Source organism: Dermochelys coriacea, chromosome 1 (assembly GCF_009764565.3).
Source record: "Dermochelys coriacea isolate rDerCor1 chromosome 1, rDerCor1.pri.v4, whole genome shotgun sequence".
Taxonomy (NCBI): domain Eukaryota; kingdom Metazoa; phylum Chordata; order Testudines; family Dermochelyidae; genus Dermochelys; species Dermochelys coriacea.
In genome coordinates this window covers 10,443,695-10,469,233 of record NC_050068.2, presented here as the reverse complement: position 1 = coordinate 10,469,233, position 25,539 = coordinate 10,443,695, and the positions used below count along the sequence as shown (strand labels likewise).

The window sequence follows — 25,539 nt, the reverse complement described above, 5'->3', positions numbered from 1 at the left end:
TACTCCCCACATTCTGCATCATGTTGACCATTCAAATCAAGAATGACTGAACATGGCCTCTTTCAAAACTTGTGAAAAACCTCAAGAGGCAAACACTCATTTCTCTACATTGCCTCCACAGAACAGCCTAGAAGCAAGGGACCAAGCCTGAATCAAACACTGATCTTCGCATGGTAGCAGGATGGGTTACTTCTAGACCTCCAGGCCACTTCAGAACTCTGAAGCATGCTCTCATTATGACAGATTACCAAAAAAAAAAAAAAAAAAAAAAAAATACCAAGAATAGCAGATTCTTTCCAAGCGACTATAGAAAATCATGCAAAATCTTACTCACTGTTCGATCCTCCAGATACATGGTTTTCGATAAAAAGTCAATGCCAATTGTTGCCTGTAAAAAAATCATGTCAGATTTCAATAAAAAAAGAAACAGATGTTATCTGTTTCTCTCAAGGGTATTCAATAATTGTCATGCCAGACTAAAACTGGTATAAGCTGATTGGACGGCCATACTTATGGGATAGCGCTTTTCTTCAGTGGGATTTGTAAGCAAGATACAGGTTAGGCTCTTTCCACTTTAAGCCTCAAGACTCTTAAGTACATACTTAAATAAGGTGAAAGAGATATTGGCAAAATTAGTGCCTATTAGTAGCATAAGATTACAGCATAAAAAGGGCACATTTTTAATTAAGTTAACCACAGTTTGTACACAACTTCGGTCATTTATTCCACAGACACGCATACAGCAGCAGGGTTTTTTGTGCCTTTAGACATTACTGGAGCATAGCAACAGAAATCCTGACACCATCTTAACCAAAATGTGGGAGAAAGGGAGGAACAGTGTTAAAAACAGCCCTTGTAGCACTGATCTCAAGTCTTCATTCTCTTGGTGATGCTGCATTGAATATTTACTGCAGGATGGGAAACTCAGTACTGCAGCTTTGTGTATAGCAGGTGTATGACTGACCTGGGACTGGGGCTACTAACACTACCATGGCTTTAACAGAGTGACCCTTGATATGGCAGTGCCATTAAATGATATCAATGAAGCCAGGAAGACAAGCTGAGTCCCAGGTACCTGGTATCAACTGAAACAAAACCATTAAGAGTCTAGTCTTCCTCAAGTTACGGTAAGAAGGCTTGATCGTAAAAGTCAGGGGAACCCTTATCCGAAAAATGCTTCTGCACCACAAGATCCTTTTTATTGTAGGCATTCTACCATCTCCTTGCCACGCTTCCCAATAGGTTGGGGGACAATCTAGTGGGTGGTATTCATGCAACCAGCCAGCTACAAAAGGAAACTGACTAGCATTGCATGATCCAACTCAGTTTCCCTCTGCTGCTAGCTGCAATGTTTGATGCATGAGACTTTTCCTCACTAGAGAAAGCCAGTGTCTTGGGAGGAAGCCAGAGGAAGGTATATGAAAGAGACACGGTTGATTTCCAATGATGATGACCCAAAAGCACTTCCATCATCAAGAACTGGGGAGGATCCTAAAGTTTAGAGGTGAGCAGATGAAATATACCAGCGGTTCTCAAACTGTGGGTTGGGACCCAAAGTGGATCATGACACCATTTTAATGGGGTTGCCAGGGCTGGTGTTAGACTGGCTGGGGCCCAGGGGCGAAGCCCAACCCCCACCGCCTGGGGCCCCAACTTCAGCTATAGCCAGGGGCAGTGGGGCTCAGGTTACAGGCCCCACGCCCGAGGATGAAACCCTTGGGCTTTAGCTTTGGCCCCCCAACCCGGGGTGGTGGGGTTTGGGTGGGCTCATCCTTCAGTCCCCTCTCCTGGGGTCATGTGTTATTTTTGTTGTCAGAAGAGGGTCGCAGTGCAATGAAGTTTGAGAACCCCTGAAATATATATACTGGGGGACTCAGTCGACTGGTACATTGAAACATTTCCCTTCCACTGCTAAACAAGCTACAATGTTTTGATGAACAGAAAAGCTACATTAAAATTTGCCTCAAGAAAGTTTCCATTCTCCCTGATATCTTATGGATTTCCTGGTTCAATTAAACAATATTTAATAGAGAAAAGCCTTAAGATCTTGCACCACACACAACCTGGGGTCATACCAAAAATTCAAATTGATCCAGCTGGAGCCTCAGTAAAGACAACATCCTGGTGACAAGCATAGTTTTTACAACAGGTTTAGTAAAAAGGAGGTTGAGCTCAAACAGAAGACTGTCCCAGCTGCTTTGTGCCAGAGCTTCATATACAACAGCAGTTCAAGTGAGTCTGATGTGCAATTTTTGGGAAATTTCCCCAGTCAAAACAAGTCATAATATTACAACGTCTGATGCTGTGGAGGCTTTAATAGCATTTAATTTGGAAAGGTTCCTCAACATCTGGACCCAGCTGTCATATACCAGCAAGATTCATATGCCACTAATCCACCTCCAACAGGTATCCTAATACAAATAATTCCTTGGACTAGCTCAAAGAAATGAGGGGGTCATCATTAGGGGAACTTCACACTGAACAAAGACAGAGGATCAGTGGTCCTGGCTGAGGGATAGACTTGATAATCCAAAAGGTTCTCTACTCCTTTCTCCACTTTGATTCTTCTAGGTAAGAGGATGGAACTGTGGTTGTGTGGTATGAAGTCTTTATTAGCCTTTTCTACCCCAAAAAGCAGGTATGTAGAAGACCAAGTTGTAACCTGGCAGGAATGCCAGTGTGCCTAAAACAACATATCTTCCCACAAGGTATTAAGTATGGAGACTCCTTCATGCCCTAATGCCTCCTCAATAAAGGCAGGTAATGCCAGGTTGAAGGCTGGGTATACGGCTTGTAGGATTTTTAAGTGAAATGTCCTTTACGCATGAAAGTTTCCATCTTCATTAAAGCAGGTCAGAAGCAACACAACTCTCTCTGCATCCCAGACTGAGTGGTCTCCCATTAGCCTGGCACTGTATCTGCAGTATCTCCTACTCAACGGATAGGAAATAACACTATGCTGTGTAGATCTTCATAAGCATGAATATTTGATATTGACACACCGAGCAGAGTCAGAGGAGCCAAATTTGGCCAGCCGCACAGTTCTAGCCATATTATAATAAATAAATAATATGTGAAGTGAGAGTAGAGGGCAAGGCAAGAAAACAGGCAGTCTAGGGATAGGTCTACACTTGTGGCAGCGTGTAGCATACCGACACCCAGATAGCATAGGTATAAACAGCAGGGGAGATGGTGAGGCACTGTTTAGGGGAGTAAAGACACGCCTGAACCCTGCAGGTACGTACCCTATCTGCCAAAACAGGGCCTCCCATGTCTACACTACTGTTTTTAGCAGTGTAGTATTCCACTGCCTCCTCTGCCCATCGCAGGGAAAGATTCTGGCAGCAGGGAAAGGGTCTGGCAGGGGCAGCTTTCCCTTCTGTCACCCCTTGACAGAGTTTTTCACTGCCATGGGTAGCTACATGCGAGTAGCCACAGCGAGTCTGGATGCAACCTGCCTTTCTCTGCGGCATGTAGTTACGCGTATCCTACGCTCCGCTGCAAGTGCAGACAAGGCCTAGGAGTCTAAACTTTTAAATATAATAAAACTTAAATCAAAGAAAGAACACAGGAGCTGGGCATCTGTTCAAGTTCCTGACAGGAGGAAGACAGGAATTGCAAGCTGGCTTTGGTTCTGTCCCCAGCTGCACAGAGATGGGAAAACCTGTAGTGCGGATTAGAGGACTTGAAATAAGAAGGATGCTATAAGCCTATTAAAGTTTACTGTCAGATACAAGAATAAATAGGCATGAAATCAAGCTAAAGTAGAGCAAGAATTAGGGAAGTTTGGGTACCATTTCTTCACACACACAGTTGTTAATGTGTGGAACCAACAGAAGCAAGTAGTTACAGGTTCTGTAGGCAGGAGATACATTGTGAGGCACAACCGCAAATTTAAAGGAGGCAGGTGGACCTAAATGGAACGAAGTGCCCCACCCACTGTAAGTATCTGTCTAGATATTTATATGGCCCCCTCACCATAGTATCCAAGTATTTATCCTCAACACCCCTGTGAAATAGGGCAACGTTATTATCCCCATTTTATAGACTGGGAATGGACAGAAGACTAGCGACTTGCCCAAGGTAAGAGAGGGAGTTTGTGGCAGAGCAGGAATTGAGCCTGGATCTCCTGAGTCCCAGGCAGGTACCTTAACCACAAGACCATCCTCCCTCAATTTTTACATGCTTACATAATCATAGATTTTAAAGCCAGAAGGGGCCATTACAATCCTCTAGTCTGCTCTCTTGTATAACAGAGACAAGGGGGTGAACTAATGTCTTTTATTGGGCCAACTTCTACTGGTGAGACAAGCTTTCAAGCTACACAGAGGACTTCTTCATGTCTGGGAAATGTATTCAGAGTGTCACAGCTAAATACAAATTGGAACAGATTATTTAGCGAAAAGTAGCACATTCTAAGAGACCATTCAAAGTACAGTAGCCCGTTAACACCTCTGCAGTCATAGGATAAAAAAGGGAGGTTAGTGGGTTACAGATTGTTGTAATCAGCCATAAATCCAGGGTTTTTATTGAGACCATGATTTTTACTGACTAGCAAATTTCTGAATTTAAATTCCCAGCTTGTCCTTTGGAGATGTGGTGTTTGCCTTTTATCATTTTTCTGTATGAACTAGTGCATAATAGTCATAGAACTTTCACTCAGTAATTGTTGCATCAAGCCCATATCTTGTGGTTGAGCTACCGCATGTTTTTTTTTTTTTAGAAAGGCCATATACAGAGAGAGCATGAAAACAGAAAAGCAAGTGGTCAGTAAGATGCTATTTAGCTGTTTAAAAGTGTGACAGGGAATTTGGGGCCTCTGTCCTTGCTGGCCTTTCCTTGCTCTCCAGCACTGCATAATATCTACAATGCAGCCTCTCCCAACCCCACCTGCAGGCAAAGGGTTCCATTCCTGTTATGAACATACTTCGCCAAATGTGACATTTTATTTCTCATGTGTCCCTTCCCCTCCCCCGAACACTCAGCAGGGAACCCTCTGCTGATTTGTAAGTCTGCACAACTGCTGCTTTCCTGAAAGCAGCTTATTAATAACTGATGGGCAACAGCAGCACGCCTCTTACTTGGCAATTTGGGAATAAAAAACCCACACAAAGTAAGGAATATTTTATCAAACACAAGCTTCCTATTTATAACTGAACCAGACAAATATGGCTCTAGTGATTGGTTGTGGAAGCTTTCAGAAATAAAGAGTGCACCCAAATTTGTCAAAAGGGTCCAGAAGATAAGAATCTGTCAACCCACCTATAGCCAGAATTAGCCAAACACAGTTCAAGGTACAGTACTGGACTTTTGACAGGGCTCCACTATTCAGAACTTGGTACTGGGGTGCAGGGAATTTGGGTTCTGGCTCTGCCATTGACGTGTTGTGCGATCCCGGGCAAGTCACTTAACCTGTTTGAACTTTATTCCCCCCTTCCTGTTATGTAAAATCTGGAATAATATTTCCCAGCCTCTGAGTCATGATGATGTTTGTAAAACTAAACATCCTCAGGTGAATGGTGCCATACAAGTACAAAGTCAGGCATACATCAATGACAGGTAAATTGAAGCTGATTTGATAAGCCCCCAAGATTTCTCTAACTAAGTCCCACTCATTCATTTTGCAATCAGTTTATTACATCAGACCTCTTCCCATGGAGACAGCTGCATTAACAAAGTTTGAGGGTCAAAGCTCTCCAAGTAAAACTAGGACACAGGCTCCACAGAGAAAAGAATAGAACTGAAAGAAAAAAGTACTGTGGGAAGAGATGATTAAATAAAAGCATTGCTTTAACATGTCCATGTAATTACTGTGGGCAGAATCTGCAAGGATGTTTGCTCCCAGGAGAGGCTAATGTGTACTGTAGTCATCTTACACTACAGAAGCTTTGCTAACACTGCTGATTTAATAGGAACTTGCATTTAGTTCTGTCTGACTTGCCTAGCAGCAGTGATGGGGAGCTATGGAGAGACAGGAAAGAAATCATTAATAAGGGGGAAAGGCTATTGACAGAATCTCCCAAAAATGCTTTTACAAGTTTAAGTGGAGAACAACTACAGTACTGGGTTTTTAAAAAATATAAATAGAGGACTGGTCTTCAGGACAGGGATTCTCTGTTTGGAAAGTGCTTAGCATGTGATGGATGAGATGGGACTGTAAATAAGTAATGTAATGTGGATTTGTTTCAAGAAGGGGCTCTAACAGTGGTATTTGGTTTCAGGATTGATGGCTGCCAGAGCAAACATGCTCCACTTATGAATAAAAACAACGGTTTTCATAGCTACCTTGCAAGATCAAGCTAGAATGTGAGAACTGGGTTCTTCCTGGCTCATGAGTCAACCAGAACATGGTTTGCTTATGTAGTCAGAATAGAATCCAGCTAACACACAGCTGTGTTGGTTCTACAGAGCTGAACAGAGTAAGCAGCAGCAACCACTATTTCAGCCTCCTGTTGCCAGCAGTCAGAAACTATGCTGCCAGTTCAAACCTGAGGTGGGACATGAGAGAACTATGCCTGGACCTGTCCTTAACAGTTTTATACAGTGGTGCAGTAGCTGTGTTGGTCCCAGAATATTAGAGACACAAGGTGGGGGAGGTAATAAAACTTCTGTTGGAGGTAGAGAGAGAGAGAGAGAGAAAAACGAGCTTTTGAGCTACACAGAGCTCTGCTTAGATAGCAGGAGCGAGACATTTTTTAAACAACGAGCTACTCATTTCTCCCCTCTATGCTCCACAGGCCCTCGAGTCCCATGGTGTGCCCAAGCCAGGAGTCCATTGTGGAACAGCTTTCTTCCCAGTCTTGCACCAGAAAACATGGTTCCAAGTTTCTGGTGGTAACTCCACTCACATCAGTATCTTCCAGAGTCACTCCTGCTGTAATTCCATGACCATCACTAGAGTTACGTTAGGGGTGAATAAGGTCCATGAAGTTTTGGCAGCAAACAAGGAAGGGAATGGCAGAGCTATCTCAATAGTTGAGAACAGCCACTTCTCAAGGAGACTGGTTTTCCGCTTCAGAGCGGAGGGATCACCTACCCATTGGTCAGCTACAACGCAAATTCCAATGTTATATGAAGAAGTCAATGGGGGGGTTGGGTGTATTTTTATAAGTTTAAAGCTTTAAAATCAAATAAATATATTTAGGATACTGGTTGATCAGCAAACCCTCACTCACTCAGTCAAGTAGAGTCCTCATGTGAATAACAGTTGGACAAGATTGGGGCCCATAAAATGCTGAGATGTTTGTATTACCTGATAGGTGTTGTCAAAGCTGTCATACATGAACCTGGTGATCAAGGAGGTCTTCCCCACTAGAAAACAGAAAAACAGGTTCAGGGAACAGTTTTTAGTGTGAAATTAGAACAAGTAACCAAACACTGCATTCCAGTTTTAACTGGTGTTCCATCAATACTATGCAATTAAACTGGCTAAGAGTAAAAGGGAACTCAGTTGATGTAATTGTTGCAATAGTCACTACCATTTTTCTGAGTAGCAGCCGTGTTAGTCTGTATTCGCAAAAAGAAAAGGAGTACTTGTGGCACCTTAGAGACTAACAAATTTATTAGAGCATAAGCTTTCGTGAGCTACAGCTCACTTCATCGGATGCATTTGATGGAAAAAACAGAGGGGAGATTTATATACACACACAGAGAACATGAAACAATGGGTTTATCATACACACTGTAAGGAGAGTGATCACTTGAGATAAGCCATCACCAACAGCGGGGGGGGGGGGGGGAAGGAGGAAAACCTTTCATGGTGACAAGCAAGGTAGGTTTCAGAGTAGCAGCCGTGTTAGTCTGTATTCGCGAAAAGAAAAGCAGTACTTGTAGTACGCTAACTCCAGGAGTTAACAAGAATATCTGAGGAATGGGGGGTCGGTGGGGGGGGGGGGGGAAGAGAAATAACATGGAGAAATAGTTTTACTTTGTGTAATGACTCATCCATTCCTAGTCTCTATTCAAGCCTAAGTTAATTGTATCCAGTTTGCAAATTAATTCCAATTCAGCAGTCTCTCCTTGGAGTCTGTTTTTGAAGCTTTTTTGTTGAAGGATAGCCACTCTTAGGTCTGTAATCGAGTGACTAGAGAGATTGAAGTGTTCTCCAACTGGTTTTTGAATGTTATAATTCTTGACGTCTGATTTGTGTCCATTCATTCTTTTACGTAGAGACTGTCCAGTTTGGCCAATGTACATGGCAGAGGGGCATTGCTGGCACATGATGGCATATATCACATTGGTAGATGTGCAGGCTGTCGTCATCATGAATAGGTTGGAGTATGAACAAGAGGCTACTAGGCAGCTCTCCAACACCACTTTCTGCAAGCCATTACCCTCTGATCCCAATGAGAGTTGCCAAAAGAAACTACAGCATTTGCTCAAGAAACTCCCTGAAAAAGCACAAGAACAAATCCGCACAGACATACCCCTAGAACCCCGACCTGGGGTATTCTATCTGCTACCCAAGATCCATAAACCTGGAAATCCTGGACGCCCCATCATCTCAGGCATTGGCACCCTGACAGCAGGACTGTCTGGCTATGTAGACTACCTCCTCAGGCCCTTCCTTACCAGCACTCCCAGCTATCTTCGAGACACCACTGACTTCCTGAGGAAACTACAGTCCATTGGTGATCTTCCTAAAAACACCATCCTAGCCACTATGGATGTAGAAGCCTCTACACCAACATTCCACACAAAGATGGACTACAAGCCGTCAGGAACAGTATCCCCGATACTGTCACGGCTAACCTGGTGGTTGAACTTTGTGACTTTGTCCTGACCCATAACTATTTCACATTTGGGGACAATGTATACCTTCAAATCAGCGGCACTGCGATGGGTACCCGCATGGCCCCACAGTATGCCAACATTTTTATGGCTGACTTAGAACAACGCTTCCTCAGCTCTCGTCCCCTAATGCCCCATCTCTACTTGCGCTACATTGATGACATCATCATCTGGACCCATGGAAAAGAAGCCCTTGAGGAATTCCACCATGATTTCAACAATTTCCATCCCACCATCAACCTCAGCCTGGACCAGTCCACACAAGAGATCCACTTCCTGGACACTACGGTGCTAATAAGCGATGGTCACATAAACACCACCCTATATCGGAAACCTACTGACCACTATTCCTACCTACATGCCTCTAGCTTTCATCCAGATCATACCACTCGATCCATTGTCTACAGCCAAGCTCTGCGATATAACCGCATTTGCTCCAACCCCTCAGACAGAGACAAACACCTACAAGATCTCTATCATGCATTCCTACAACTACAATACCCACCTGCTGAAGTGAAGAAACAGATTGACAGAGCCAGAAGAGTACCCAGAAGTCACCTACTACAGGACAGGCCCAACAAAGAAAATAACAGAACGCCACTAGCCATCACCTTCAGCCCCCAACTAAAACCTCTCCAACGCATCATCAAGGATCTACAACCTATCCTGAAGGACGACCCGTCACTCTCACAGATCTTGGGAGACAGGCCAGTCTTTGCTTACAGACAGCCCCCCAATCTGAAGCAAATACTCACCAGCAACCACACACCACACAACAGAACCACTAACCCAGGAACCTATCCTTGCAACAAAGCCCGTTGCCAACTCTGTCCACATATCTATTCAGGTCATACCATCATAGGGCCTAATCACATCAGCCACACTATCAGAGGCTCGTTCACCTGCGCATCTACCAATGTGATATATGCCATCATGTGCCAGCAATGCCCCTCTGCCATGTACATTGGCCAAACTGGACAGTCTCTACATAAAAGAATGAATGGACACAAATCAGACGTCAAGAATTATAACATTCAAAAACCAGTTGGAGAACACTTCAATCTCTCTGGTCACTCGATCAGAGACCTAAGAGTGGCTATCCTTCTACAAAAAAGCTTCAAAAACAGACTCCAACGAGAGACTGCTGAATTGGAATTAATTTGCAAACTGGATACAATTAACTTAGGCTTGAATGGAGACTGGGAGTGGACGGGTCATTACACAAAGTAAAACTATTTCCCCATGTTATTTCTCCCCCCCCACCCCATCCCCCACTGTTCCTCAGACGTTCTTGTCAATTGCTGGAAATGGCCCACTTTGATTATCACCACTGAAGGTTTTCCTTCTCCCGCCGCCCCCCTTCCTGCTGGTAATAGCTCATCTTAAATGATCACTCTCCTTACAGTGTGTATGATAAAACCCATTGTTTCATGTTCTCTGTGGGTATATATAAATCTCCCCTCTGTTTTTTCCACCAAATGCATCCGATGAAGTGAGCTGTAGCTCACGAAAGCTTATGCTCTAATAAATTTGTTAGTCTCTAAGGTGCCACAAGTACTCCTTTTCTTTTTACCATTTTTCTGAAAGCCATTCAGATATTTAAGTTAAATGCACACACAAAAAAAGCAAGCAAACATAACAGATCCAACTACAACATTAACTTCAAATTATTGTGTTTGATTTTAAAATTTAGCTAATTGTGCCCGTTCTCAAAAGTGTCTTAGGCCTAGATCCACAAAGGTATTTAGGTTCCTAGCTAGATTTCAATGGGAGTTAGGAGCCTAAACATCTCTGTGCATCTGAGCCTTACTCCCTTTTGAAAATTTTACCTCTGATCTCCATTAACTCACACTATACATGCACCTGACATAACTAGTAGTCACTACCACAAGACAAGATGGAAATGCACTGAAGTTGGCAGGCCCCCTGCCCACAAAACACCTGGACAGGATCTACTTTATACTCTTCACCACCACATTAGCATGGATCCACCCTTGCAGACAACACATGTATTACCCCTTGCAGCATATGCAGGTATATGCAGTGTTAAATAGCTCCCACATTCCATCTGATGGTGGCTGCATTTCAGGATTGGTAGGAGAGGCAGATCACCTAATATCTTGGATCCTGTATCATGCCATTGTTAATGGATCTCCACCACTATGTTTATGAGTGCTGTGTGCTTCAATAGCATTAACCAGAGATTTCAAAGCACTCTGTCAAAAGCTCATGTCTCTCTGAGGCAGGTAAGTAGTAACATACCCATTGTAAATCAGGCACACTAAGGCAGCTAGCCTCTGAGTGACACATGTCAGTGGCTAAGCTGGGATGAAGACACAAGTGACTGACTCTCAAACTCCTTTTCTACCTAGTCCACCACTTGCTCTTATTTCTGTGCCAGTTTAGACTAAAGGAGTCAGTAAGAAAATAGAGGAGGAGTGTGAGGCTGGTGAAACCAAATCCCTTCTTGTGCCTCATCAAAGTCTGGCATTTTAAAATCCTTGCACTGTACTTCTAGTGCTAAGCAACTGCCATGCACTATGCTTCTCTGTTGTACTCCACACCGCCATTGGGCCTTCCATAAGCACCAGTGCAGTGATTTCCATATAGGCTAGTTCAGGTGGTGCAGAACAGACAAAAAGGGAGAGCTGCATTACCTCCACGCTACCCACCCACAAAACACAGCTGAAGATGTGGCAGCTCAATCGGCACATGGCTGTAGACTTCAGCAACAGCCAGAGCTGCTCTGTTCCCGTGGCACTGAGAACCACCAGATGTCCCCACAAGCAGTAGCATGTAGCCTTCCAGAAAGTGGGGGTAGGGACTGGGGAGATACTAAAAAGGACCATGAATCACTTGTCTTTTTGACATTTGCCCAAACATCTACAAACAAGGGCTCTCTAAGGCTACCTCAAAAGAGAATTTGATTCTATTTCCAGCATCCATGAATTTCACGATTTCTTCTTTTTGAATCCAGCTCTGCTATAAGAAATGAAACCTGCAGCTCCCAACAAGGAGCCTTTGAGACAGAGCCCTTGAGTCCAGATGCGACTTTCTTCATGAATTCGTAAATGCTTCCACCCTGTAAGCATAATCAAATTTCATAAGAAGTTCGAAGGCTGCCTTTGTAAAGATGTAACAAATATTCCCTTCAATGTATAGCTTTAGGCAGCAAGCATTTGAGATAAAGCAGGGGTAGCCCCACATTTATTCAGATTTGTCTGGGGAACCCTACGCAACGGAATACAAGTATGTCAAACAGGGAGATGTGGTGCAGAGTGAACACAAAGCAGTGGTCAGTCACAGATCTAGAGACACTGCAAATCTCAGATTAACTTCATCGCATGATTCACTCCAGCATCTATGCTGATGTAGACCCTGGTGCAGTGCTGCTAGTTGAAGGTGTATCAGAAGGATGCAACAAAACAGAACAGCACTTTCCCTCCATAAGGGTGCTTGCATAGCCCAAAGAATGGGAGCAGTGGATCTGGCCAAGAAACTCAGGAGAGAAGCTGACTCAACAAATCCTCTCTGCACCCCTATGAGTAATTTGCAGAGTCCCCAGTGGAAATTCTGAGAGTGGGCAGGTAACTACCACTGGTTCTCTCAGGAGTCCTGAGGTACAATGGGGTCAATCTGTATTTCCCTGCACCACCAACAGCAAATCCATCTTACTATGACAGGGCACTGAAAGGATCGACAACAGGACTACCAATCATAATGCCCAGTGAAGCATACACTGCAGGTACTTCAAAACATGTCAGCAAGCTGCCAGCATGAGCTTCTAGAATTCATCTCCTGTACTTCTGGATCTCTAAGGAAGCAATCTCTGCTGAAAATACAGATCCACCAGACAGGAAGGTTCTTTCCTATCACTTGCCACATCTCCCCACACCCTCATTTAAATTACCTTTCCAGCATCAAACGGCAGGTGCGGGGGAGAGAAAAGGTGATTGCTGTTGGGTTTAATCTGAACCAAAACTATTTCAACCTACATATTGGTAATTTGTATGCAATTCAGTTCAAAGACTTTTCCTTTAAGGGAAAAAAGGTTCTCCTTACACAATGAAGTGAGCTGTAGCTCACGAAAGCTTATACTCAAACACATTTGTTAGTCTCTAAGGTGCCACAAATACTCCTTTTCTTTTTTGCGAATACAGACTAACACGGCTGCTACTCTGAAACCAATGAATCAATAGTTACCAAATCAGGTTAGGCTTGATATCTACTGTTTACAGTTTTAATTCCAATTCCAAGCTACGGCACTGCAGCAGTACTACTGCAGCATAGACGCTTCCTACATCGATGGAAGGGTTATTTTCCTTTTGATGTAGTCAATCCACTTCTTAATTCTTCCGTCGACCTACTTGCAAGTTCAGTGGGCATTAGACCAACCTAACTATGTAACACAGGGTGTGAAATTCCTCACAGCCCTGAATGATGTAGCTAGGTCAATCTAATATGTAGGTGTAGACCAGGCCTCAGCCTACACCAGGAAAAGGAGGTAGGTTTCAGTCAACATGTTTCACACCATTTAGACCACCTCATATGCTTTTACACATGACCGTCCACACCAAGTACTAAATAGCGATTAACAACGTTACATGTTGGTTAATTCATTTCCCCAGTATACTAAGATGGGGAAAGGAGTTAAACAAAGCCTAAAAACTCCACCCTGATCACCACTGTGGTGTTGTCACACAGGGAGAGACGTGGTCTCAGGCAGGCCCAAGTATCACTAGCACCAGCTTTATACTGACATTTAACTAGGCATGAAAACGGGGTTAGGTTGAACTTAAATATAGTGGCTTTAGAAGGATATGAAGACAGGCCAGATCCCACAGCTAGCAATCTGGCCTAGTCGACACTTAAACTTAGGTTGACATAGGTGCTGTGTTCAGGGATGTGGAAAAATCCACACTCCTGAGCACCATAGCTGTGCCAACCTAACCCCCAGTGCAGACACAGCAAGGTCAATGAAGAATGCTTCCACTGACCTAGCTCCTGTTATTCAGGAAGGTGGAGTTCCTATAGCACAGGAAACCTCTTCCGTTGCTGTAGTCCACATCTACACTAGAGGGTTACAGTGGCATAGCCATGGCACCGTAACTATGCGGCTGTGGTGTCTGTAGTATAGATATGGCCTTTTTAGCAAGTTGATTATTGTTCATTCACCTTACACAGAGGGAGGGCCATGGAGCCAGAGTTCAGTTTGCTTTTGCCCTTACGTCACAGCAATTCAAGTTCCGTTTTCACATCTCTCTCACTTTACTGTTCAGAAACAGAACCATGTCACAGGTTTCAGAGTAGCAGCCGTGTTAGTCTGTATTTGCAAAAAGAAAAGGAGTACTGGTGGCACCTTAGAGACTAACAAATTTATTAGAGCGTCAGTCTCCACTGAACATACACTCGACTTACAGCACCTGAATCAGGACTGATTTTAAACAATGTTCTGTTTCATGACAATATGTTTTTGGGGGAGGAGAATCAAAGCTGAATGCAGACAGCAAAGCCATCAACAAAGGGTAAAGGCTTCTAAAATGATCATCTCTGTCAAAATGTGTGTGTGTGTGTGGGGGGGGGGGACAGACAATAAAAATCCTTGCCCCACTAGATGGAGCAGTGTAATAGCTGTGCCAGACAGACTCAGGATATAAGTTGAAACCATCTGTGGCAGCGAGCTTTCCAGTTTGACAGACACAGGCCTAGTTTACACTACAGAGTTTTGTCGACAAAATAAAACCATCTCGACAAGAGGCAAAGAGCCTTTTGCGACACAGTTAGACAAAGTCGGTGTAGACATCACACTTGGTTTTGTCACTGTAAATAGCCTCCAAGAGGTGTCCCATAATGCCCATCCTGACCACTCTAGTCAGCAGTTCAAATTCCACTGCCCTGCACCCAGGTACACAGGCATCTGTCTCCCCCACTTTAAAGGCCTGGGAATTTTTGAAATTCCACTTCATATTTTGTTCGGCATGAAGAACTCATATTGCCTTTTCCCAGGTGACCATGGCAGTTCCAAGCAGCAAACTCACTCCCATTTGGATCACAGCTGAGTTGTTGGATCTTTTGAGTATAATGGGAGTAGGCTGTCCAGTCCCAGCTATGCTCCAGCTGCAGGAACTTCAATTCCTATGAACGGGACACGGTGAAGTGCCAAGCGAAGATAAAGGAACTGAAGCAGACATACCAGAAGGCAAGGGAGGCAAACCGTTGCTCTGGTGCTGTGCTGAAGACCTGCTGCTTCTATAAGGAGCCGGATGCTATCCTTGACAGTGACGCCACTTCCACCGCCAAGAGCCCCATGGATACTTTGGTGGGACCGGATGCAGCCGACAGTGGACTCAACTCCAAGGGCGAAGTTGTGGCTAAGGATGTTGAGCTGGAGGACGATGTAGAGAACAGGGCAGGGTAGTCATTGGTGCAGTGAGTCAGGATCTCTTTTCGACTCCGGAGAAGTCTAGCCAGGCCCAGCAGTTCGTCTCTGGCGTGCATGACACAGAAGAGAAGAACCCTGGTAAGTGATCTTTTTTAGCTGATGCTGCTCAGGTCTCCTAGGATCACTATGGGCATTTCAACATCCCACACTGGAATCTTCTAGTTTGTAAAGAAAATCCCTGCTTGTGGTTTTCTGTACAAGCCAGCGTTCCTGAAGATATGTGCGTAACGCACCTTCTCAGATCACCCCGCGCTGATGTCAGTGAAAAGCCCACGATGATCCACAAGCACCTGCAATGCCATAGAGAAGTACCACTTTCTAATGGTGTACTCCATTACAAGATGGTCCGGGGACAAAATTGGAATATGTGTTCGCCCTTCCACAGTTAGGGAATCCCATTGCCGCAAAGCCATCCACTATTTCATGGACATGTCAAAGAGTCAGTCCTTCATAGCAGGATGTGATTAACGGCCCTGCACACTTGCTTTAACGAATCCCCAAGGGTCGACTTTCCAACTCCAAACTGATTCACAACCAAGTGGTAGCAGTCTGGATTGGTCAGCTTCCACACGGCAATCGCCATGCACTTCTCCACTGAGAGGGCAACTCTCATTCTGGTGTCCTTGTGCCACTGTGCTGTGGCGAGCTCCCCAAACAATTCCAGGAAGGTGGCTTTCTGCATCCGAAAGTTCTGCAGCCACTACTCAGCATCCCAGACCTGCATAACTATGCAATCCGAGCACTGAGTACTTGTTTCCTGAGTCCAAAAGCGACAGTCCACCATGTGCAGCTGCTCTGTGAATGCCAAAAGTAATTTGGTGTTGTTTCTTTCCATGGCATACAACAGGCAAGGGAACTGTGATTCCTGTTCAGATTGGGAGCTCATGATATACTTCATGACCAGCCACGATGTGTTCATAACAGTGCTGGATCCATCCTTTCAGAAAGATGGTGGGTGCACAGTAAACAGGGGCTGTTGAAAAATGACGCGAAACAAGTTGGAAGCCCATGGAATACTGAGACAGAAAAAAACATCATAGGACATTGAGTCCACATACCTTCCCACAATGCCTAGCTGCAGAAGGTGGCAAGTAGCACAGTGGGATACCTACCGATAATGCACTGCTCTCATCATCAATGATAAAGCACCAAGTGTGGATATGCTCTGCCAACAGAGGGAGCGTAATGTGAATATGCACTAGTGATGTAATTATAACGCCTTTTGATCATCAGCATAACTTTTGTCGACAAAACTCGGTAGTGTAGACAAGGCCTCAGGTTTGCCAGGCTTGTGCTTGCACTTTAAAAATAGCTGTGTAGATGGTGCTTTGAAGTTGCATTTCAGGCTCAAAAGCTCCCTCCCTCCACCACCCCCAGACTTCAGCCCCTGAGCTCCAGCCCACTCCACAACTTCAAAGAGCTGTCCACACAGCTCATAGATACTAAGGTCAGAAGGGACCATTCTGATCATCAAGTCTGACCTCCTGCACAGCGCAGGCCACAGAATCTCACCCACCCACTCCTACGAAAAATCTCACCTATGTCTGAGCTATTGAAGTCCTTAAATCATGGTTTAAAGACTTCAAGGAGCAGAGAAGCCTCCCTCAAGTCACCCATGCCCCATGCTACAGAGGAAGGCGAAAAACCTCCAGGGCCTCTCCAATCTGCCCTGGAGGAAAATTCCTTCCCGACCCCAAATATGGCGATCAGCTAAACCCTGAGCATATGGGCAAGATTCACCAGCCAGATACCCAGGAAAGAATTTTCTGTAGTAACTCAGATCCCATCCATCTAATATCCCATCTCAGGGGATTAGTCCTATTTACCCTGAATATTTAAAGATCAATTACTTACCAAAATCCCATTATCCCATCATACCATCTCCTCCATAAACTTATCGAGTAGAATCTTAAAACCAGATAGATCTTTTGCCCCCACTGCTTCCCTTGGAAGGCTATTCCAAAACTTCACTCCTCTGATGGTTAAAAACCTTTGTCTGATTTCAAGTCTAAACTTCCTGGTGGCCAGTTTATACCCATTTGTTCTTGTGTCCACATTGGTGCTGAGTTGAAATAATTCCTCTCCCTCTCCTGTATTTATCCCTCTGATATATTTATAGAGAGCAATCATATCTCCTGTCAACCTTCTTTTAGTTAGACTAAACAAGCCAAGCTCCTTAAGTCTCCTTTCATAAGACAAGTTTTCCATTCCTCGGATCATCCTAATAGCCCTTCTCTGTACCTGCTCCAGTTTGAATTCATCCTTATAAACATGGGAGACCAGAACTGCACACAGTATTCTAGGTAAGGTCTCACCAGTGCCTTGTATAATGGTACTAAAACCTCCTTATCCCTACTGGAAATGCCTCTCCTGATGCATCCCAAAACCGCATTAGCTTTTTTCACAGCCATACCACATTGGCAGCTCATAGTCATCCCATGATCAACCAATACTCCAAGGTCCTTCTCCTCCTCCGTTACTTCTAATTGATGCGTCCCCAACTTATAACTAAAATTCTTGTTGTTAATCCCTAAATGCATAACCTTACACTTCTCACTATTAAATTTCATCCTATTACTATTACTCCAGTTTACCAGGTCATCCAGATCCTCCTGTATAATATCCCGATCCTTCTCTGAATTGGCAATACCTCCCAGCTTTGTATCATCTGCAAACTTTATTAGCACACTCCCACTTTTTGTGCCAAGGTCAGTAATAAAAAGATTAAATAAGATTGGTCCCAAAACCGATCCCTGAGGAACTCCACTGGTAACCTCTCTCCAACCTGACAGTTCGCCTTTCAGTAGGACCTGTTGCAGTCCCCCCTTTAACCAATTCCTTATCCACCTTTTGATGTTCATATTGATCCCCATCTTCTCCAATTTAACTAATAATTCCCCATGTGGCACAGTATTAAATGCCTTACTGAAATCTAGGTAAATTAGATCCACTGCATTTCCTTTATCTAAAAAATCTGTTACTTTTTCAAAAAAGGAGATTAGGTTGGTTTGGTACGATCTACCTTTTGTAAAACCATGTTGTATTTTGTCCCATTTACCATTGACTTCAATGTCCTTAACTAATTTCTCCTTCAAAATTTTTTCCAGGACCTTGCATACTACAGATGTCAAACTAACTGGCCTGTAGTTACCCGGATCACTTTTTTTTTCCTTTCTTAAAAATAGGAACTATATTAGCAATTCTCCAATCATTCGGTACTACTCCTGAGTTTACAGATTCATTAAAAATTCTTGCTAATGGGCTTGCAATTTCAGGTGCCAATTCCTTTAATATTCTTGGATGAAGATTATCTGGGCCCCCCGATTTAGTCCCATTAAGCTGTTTCAGTTTCACTTCTACCTCAGATATGGTAATATCTGCCTCCATATCCTCATTCCCATTTGTCATGCTACCATTATCCCTAAGATCCTCTTTAGCCTTATTAAAGACTGAGGCAAAGTATTTGTTTAGATATTGGGCCATGCCTAGATTATCTTTAACCTCCACTCCATCCTCAGTGTTTAGCGGCCCCACTTCTTCCTTCTTCGTTTTCTTCTTATTTATATGGCTATAGAACCTTTTACTATTGGTTTTAATTCCCTTTGCAAGGTCCAACTCTACTCGACTTTTAGCCCGTATCACTTTATCCCTACATGTTCTGACCTCAATTAGGTAGCTTTCCTTGCTGATCTCTTCCATCTTCCACTCCCTGTATGCTTTCTGCTTCTTCTTAATCACCTCTCTAAGATGCTTGCTCATCCAGCTTGGTCTACAACTCCTTCCTATGAATTTTTTCCCCTTTCTTGGGATACAGGCTTCTGATAGCTTCTGCAGTTTTGATTTAAAGTAATCCCAGGCCTCCTCTACCTTTAGATCCATAAGTTCTTCAGTCCAATCCACTTCCCTAACTAATTTCCTTAATTTTTGAAAGTCAGCCCTTTTGAAATCAAAAACCCTAGTTGCAGATTTATTTTTGTTAATCCTTCCATTTAGTTGGAACTGAATTAGCTCATGATCACTTGAGCCAAGATTGTCCCCTACAAACATTTCTTCTACGAGGTCCTCGCTACTCACCAAAATTAAATCTAAAATGGCATCCCCTCTAGTCGGTTCAGCAACTACTTGATGAAGGAATCCATCAGCTATCGCATCTAGGAAAATCTGAGCCCTATTATTATTACTAGCACTGGTCCTCCAGTCTATATCTGGGAAGTTAAAGTCTCCCATGATCACACAGTTTCCATTAGTATTTACTTGATTAAAAACATTAAAAAGGGTTCTATCCATATCCAAATTAGATCCCGGAGGTCTATAGCACACCCCAAGCACTATCGTAGGAGAGGCTTTACTAGTTATCTTCCCCAATGTAATTTTTGCCCAGACGGACTGTCTTATCCATTGCATCGCTTCTTATTTCTTTACATTCTCATCATTGGTATACAATGCTACTCTACCGCCTTTACCTTTGTTTCTGTCTTTCCTAAACAGCACATACCCTTCAATACCTGTAGTCCAGTCATGACTACTATTCCACCATGTTTCTGTTATCCCTATAATATCTGGTTTCACTTCCTGCACCAGTAGCTCTAGTTCCTCCATTTTGTTACCTAGGCTCCTCGCATTGGTGTATAAACATCTTAATTTTTGCTGTTTGGCCTCGCTCACATTTTGTACCCTATTAGGCAGTCATTCTACAGCCAGTATAACCTATTAGACTAGTATCCACACCACCCTCGCTCCTTATATACATTCTCCTACCCACGGCTGTATCCTTTCTTACTTCGTCTTCTTCCCTCTCAATGCTAAAATCTGGCGTGGAGATTACCTGGACATCTCCCAACCATCTCCCCTTAATTCCTAGTTTAAAGCTCTCTTTATCAGTTGTGCCAGCCTCGATCCTAGAAGTCTATTTCCTTCCCTACTGAGATGAAGTCCATCCCGAGAGAACTGTCCTCTGTTCGTGAATGCCTCCCAGTGGCCATACATCCCAAAGCCCTCCTTATAGCACCACTGCCTAAGCCATCTGTTGACAGTCATAATCTTGTCAGACCTTTGTTGCCCTTCTCTAGGAACAGGCAGGATCCCGCTAAAGATCACCTGAGCCTCAATTTCCTTAAGCGTCTTCCCCAGCCTAGCATAGTCTCCCTTAATACTTTCCAGCGAGAATCTAGCCGTATCATTTGTTCCCACATGAAGGATAATTAGGGGATTCTTTCCCACTCCCTTTAGGATCCTTTTCAACCTCAGGTCTACATCCCGTATCTTAGCACCCGGAAGACAGCACACCCTTCTATTCTCAGGATCAGCTCTAGTTACAGGCCTGTCTATTCTTCTCAATAAAGAGTCCCCGATCACGTAGACCTGCCTTTTCCTGGTGACAGTGCTATTCTCCAGTCTCTCCCCGTTCCCTCTGGCTGCCAGTTCTTTCCATTCCTATTTTCCCTTATAATCCTCTTCAACCCATCCTGTATCCTCCTGGGGCTCACATTTGGTGTAGCCTCCCTTGACTCTTCTGCTTTTCCTATAGGACTAGCCTCTCTTCTCTTCTTCCTTACCCTTCCACCTTCAGCGACTACCTGCTGAGCCCCTTCTTCATTTTCCAACTCTGCAAACCTGTTCCTAAGCTCTATTTCTCCTTCACTAGCCCGTCTTTTTCTCTGCCTGGTTCTTTTAGTCACATGCTTCCACTGACCACTTTCCTCACTCAGTCTCCCCTCAAAATTCCACAGCCCTGCTTCCATCTGTGAGTCTGAGCTTTTCCCTTCAGATACCTCATATCTTTGCTCCATCATCTGCTCAAACCCCTTCCTAAACTCAACGGAGACTTTCTACCTGCATCTCCAAACCTCGGATCTTTTCCTCCATCAGCTCTATCAGACGGCATTTCATGCAGAAAAAACTCTTACCAGGTCCCCCCCTCCAGGATCATGTACATACCACAGCTTCCACTTCCAGTCATCCTCAATGTGTCTTTCACTACAGGAGTCACTCCCACAGCTGCCTCCGTATCTGTCATCGCCTTCCCACCTAAGTCCCGTTAATCTGGGAAACACAAGTCACACCAAAAAGACCACCCCCCAGCAAAAGCAAACCCCAAACAAGCACCACAATACAAACGCCCCTTACAAACTCCCACTCAAACTCCCCTGTTTACAGCTCTGTTTGCTAGCTCCTGTGCCGCTGCAGCTGTCTGTGCCGCTGCCTGACTGGCTGGCTACCTTTATAGGTACCTTTCATGTTAGAGCACTATCACAAGCCCCACTAGCCTGAGTCTGGTGATCCGGGCTGGGAGTCTCGCTGCCTAGAGACCAACACACAAGGTCAACATCCAGAAATTTGGTTGGAAATATGAAGGAAGCCAGTGAGAAATGCATCCAGAGAAAAACAGAAAAGGAGTCAGACGGTGAGTCTTTGACCATGTCTCCATCAGCAAATAGAGGAAAAGTACCCTATCATGTTAGCTCAATCAGACTCAAAAGCCTCATTAAGAGGCAAGTTCACACATTTAAAGCAGCATTGGCAGGCTCTATTATAGTCCATGTTCTCCTCTAGGCTACAAGACAGCCAACCAACAACTTTTCAGACACCTTAACCTGCCTCTTAACAAGGCACTGCATTCACGTTAAGATAAAAAAGGACTAGGACAACAAAAGCTTCCAGTGCAATGCTGTGGCAAAAAGGGCTAATGCCATCCTTGGATGTATATACACAGGGGAGTAGTGAGTAAGAGAAGGGAGGTATATGACACTGGTAAGATAGTGGAATAACTAAATATAGTTAATACACACAAACACACACACACACTTCTGGTGTCCACTTTTTAAAAGGGATATTGAAAAATAGGAGAGAATGCAGGAAAGAGCCACAAAAGTGATTACGGGCTGGAAAAAATGCATTATACTGAGAGACTTAAAGAGCTCAAATCGGTTAAGCTTGTCAAAAAGAATGAGCTGTGACTTGATTACAGTCTATGACCTTGTAAACTGGAGTAATAGTAATAGGATGAAATTTAATAGTGAGAAGTGTAAGGTCATGCATTTAGGGATTAATAACAAGAATTTTAGTTATAAGATGGGGACGCATCAATTAGAAGTAACGGAGGAGGAGAAGGACCTTGGAGTATTGGTTGATCATAGGATGACTATGAGCTGCCAATGTGATATGGCTGTGAAAAAAGCTAATGCGGTTTTGGGATGCATCAGGAGAGGCATTTCCAGTAGGGATAAGGAGGTTTTAGTACCATTATACAAGGCACTGGTGAGACCTTACCTAGAATACTGTGTGCAGATCTGGTCTCCCATGTTTAAGAAAGATGAATTCAAAGTGGAACACGTACAGAGAAGGGTTACTAGGATGATCCGAGGAATGGAAAACCTGTCTTATGAAAGGAGACTTAAGGAGCTTGGCTTGTTTAGCCTAATCAAAAGAAGGCTATGGGGAGATATGATTGCTCTCTATAAATATATCAGAAGGATAAATACCGGAGAGGAAAAGGAATTATTTAAGCTTAGTACCAATGTGGACACAAGAACAAATGGATATAAACTGGTCGTCGGGAAGTTTAGACTTGAAATTAGACGAAGGTTTCTAATCATTGGAGGAGTGAAGTTTTGGAATAGCCTTCCAAGGGAAGCAGTGGGGGGAAAAGACCTATCTGGCTTCAAGATTAAACTCGATAAGTTTATGGAGGAGATGGTATGATGGGATAACATGATTTTGGCAATTAATTGATCTTTAAATATTCATGGTAAATAGGCCCAATGGCCTGTGATGGGATGTTAGATGGGATCTGAGTTACTACAGAGAATTCTATCCTGGGTATCTGGCTGGTGAATCTTGCCCATATGCTCAGGGTTCAGCTGAATGCCATATTTGGGGTCGGGAAGGAATTTTCCTCCAGGGCAGATTGGAAGAGGGCCTCAAGGTTTTTCGCCTTCCTCTCTAGCTTGGAGCACAGGTCACTTGCTGGAAGATTCTCTGCTACTTGAAGTCTTTAAACCATGGTTTGAGGACTTTAAACCTCTCACCTATGTCTGAGCTATTGATCGCAGGAGTGGGTGGGTGAGATTGTGGTCTGCGTTGTGCAGGAGGTCAGACTAGATGATCATAATGGTCCCTTCTGACCTTAATATCTATGAATCTATAACAGGGGCAGCCAAACTTACTGATCCTCCGAGCTGCATACAATAATCTTCAGAAGTTCAAGAGCTGGGTGTGCCTGCTGGGGCTTGGGGCTTCGCCCCATGGGAGGCGCCTGCTGGGGCTAGGGAGTTCAGCAGGCATGCTCCATGGGTCTAAGGCACCGAGAACCCCCCTCCCCACTGAGCAGAAGCCCCTACCCCACCCCTGCCCCCCTCCTGGCCGCAGGGCAGAAGCCCCGATCCCCCACCCCTTATCTGGTAGGCGGAGAATGGAGTGGGGGGGCCTCCACAAGCTGCACTAACTGTAAAAGAGCCGCATGGGGCTTGTGAGCTGCGGTTTGGACACCCCTAGTGTAGAAGTACCTTCATGGGGAGAAAGTAGCAGGTATTAAAAGGCTCTTTAAACCAGCAGAAAAAGGCAGAACAAGAGCCAATGGCTAGAAGTTGAAGCCAGACAAATTTCAATTAGAAAGAAGGCCCAGATTTTTAACAGTGCAGGTGGTTAACCACTGGAACAAGCCAGCACGGGAAGTGACAGATTCTCTAACCCTTTGTCTTCAGCTCAAGACTGGATGCCTTTTTGGAAGATCTGCTTTAGTCAGACAAATGATTGAGCTCAATACTGGTGTTAATGGATAATGTTCTATGGCCTGTCAGACTACAGGATACATTGGTTCCTTTTGGCCTTAAATTCTATGAACTGGAGAGCAAACACACCTTTTTCGCTCATCAAAACATACCTATAAAACTAATACCAATTATATAGAGAGGGTCTGATCAGAAGAGTGACTAAATAAAATGGCACCTTGTTAACATATTCACTGTATGTTTCAGAGTCCAATCAGCTGACTATTTTGCTACTTTTTTACTCCTGCCAACACTGCAGTGCCTACACAATTATGGTACAGTGAGCTGGCAGTTAGGAAAAAATCTTTAGTTAGCAACAGCATATTTGAAAGCCAAAATAGCTGCTTTAGATTTACTTTCCAGTGACTCTCCAAAATAAGGAAAATCAAAGGTGAGATTCAGCAATCACACTGAACTGTATAATGAGGTAAGGAATGTCACAGCAGAGAGTTTTTGGAAATGATGCAAGGCTAGCAAATAAAAACAGATAAAAGGAAAAGAAAATTAAGATTTGTTCTCGTACAAAGCACCAGACCCAGATTTTGGGGAACGTTTGACCTGCACGAGATAGAAAAACATTAAGGAAGCTAAAAATCAGCGTCAGGAGTTTTTTGGTCAGAAGGTTAGCCCTGGTCTGCATATTGGTCAGAAGGTTAGCCCTGGTCTGGAGAATGCAACAAAAGGTAAATGCTAACCAGTTTGCCCAGTACTGAAGTCAGGCTTACTGGCCTGTAATTGCCGGGATTGCCTCGGGAGCCCTTTTTAAAAATTGGTGTCACGTTAGCTATCCTCCAGTTTTTTGGTACCGAAGCTGATTTAAATGATAGATTACAGATGACAGTTAGTAGTCCTGCAATTTCACATTTGAGTTCCTTCAGAACTCTTGGGAGAATACCATCTGGTCCTGATGACTTATTACTGTTTAGGTTATCATTTGTTCCAAAACCTCCTCTAGTGACACCTCAATCTATGACAAATTCCTCAAATTTGTCACCTAGATGGCTCAGGTTTGGGCATCTCCCTCACATCCTCAACTGTGAAGATTGTGCAAAGAATTCATTTAAGTTTCTCCGCAAGGGCCTTATTGTCCTTGAGTGCTCCTTTAGCATCTTGATCATCAAGTGGCCCTGCTGGTTGTTCAGCGAGCTTCCTGCTTCTGATGTAATTTGCTATTACTTTTTGAGTCTTTGGCTAGCAGTTCTTCAAATTCTTTTCTGGCCTTCCTAATTATATTTTTACACTTCATCTGCGAGAGTTTAGACTCCTTTCTATTTTTCTCACTAGGATTTAACTTCCACTTTTTAAAGGATGCCATTTTGCCTCTACCGCTTCTTTTACTTTGTTTAGCCATGGTGGCTCCTTTTTGGTTCTCTTACTATGTTTTTTAATTTGGGGTTTACATTGAAGTTGCGCCTCTATTATAGTGTCTTTAAAAAGTTTCCATGCATCTGGCAGGGATTTTACTTTTGGTGTTGTACCTTTTAAATTTGTGTTTCACTAACCATCTCATTTTTGTGTAGTTCCCCTTCCTGAAATTAA

General features: G+C 43.8%; 1 protein-coding gene across 4 annotated transcripts in view; it reads right to left on the bottom strand.

Annotated features, from left to right (window-relative positions):
* The window catches only part of RAB6A (RAB6A, member RAS oncogene family), a 112,600-nt gene that overhangs the window by 35,704 nt on the left and 51,357 nt on the right, over positions 1-25,539 (bottom strand). For all 4 annotated transcript variants that reach the window (XM_038407083.2, XM_038407092.2, XM_043504034.1 and 1 more), the window contains 2 exons: positions 7,253-7,311; positions 335-388 (listed from right to left, as the gene is read on the bottom strand). In XM_038407083.2, the coding sequence (XP_038263011.1) occupies positions 335-388; positions 7,253-7,311 (113 nt within the window). The remainder of the gene's footprint in view (positions 1-334; positions 389-7,252; positions 7,312-25,539) is intronic.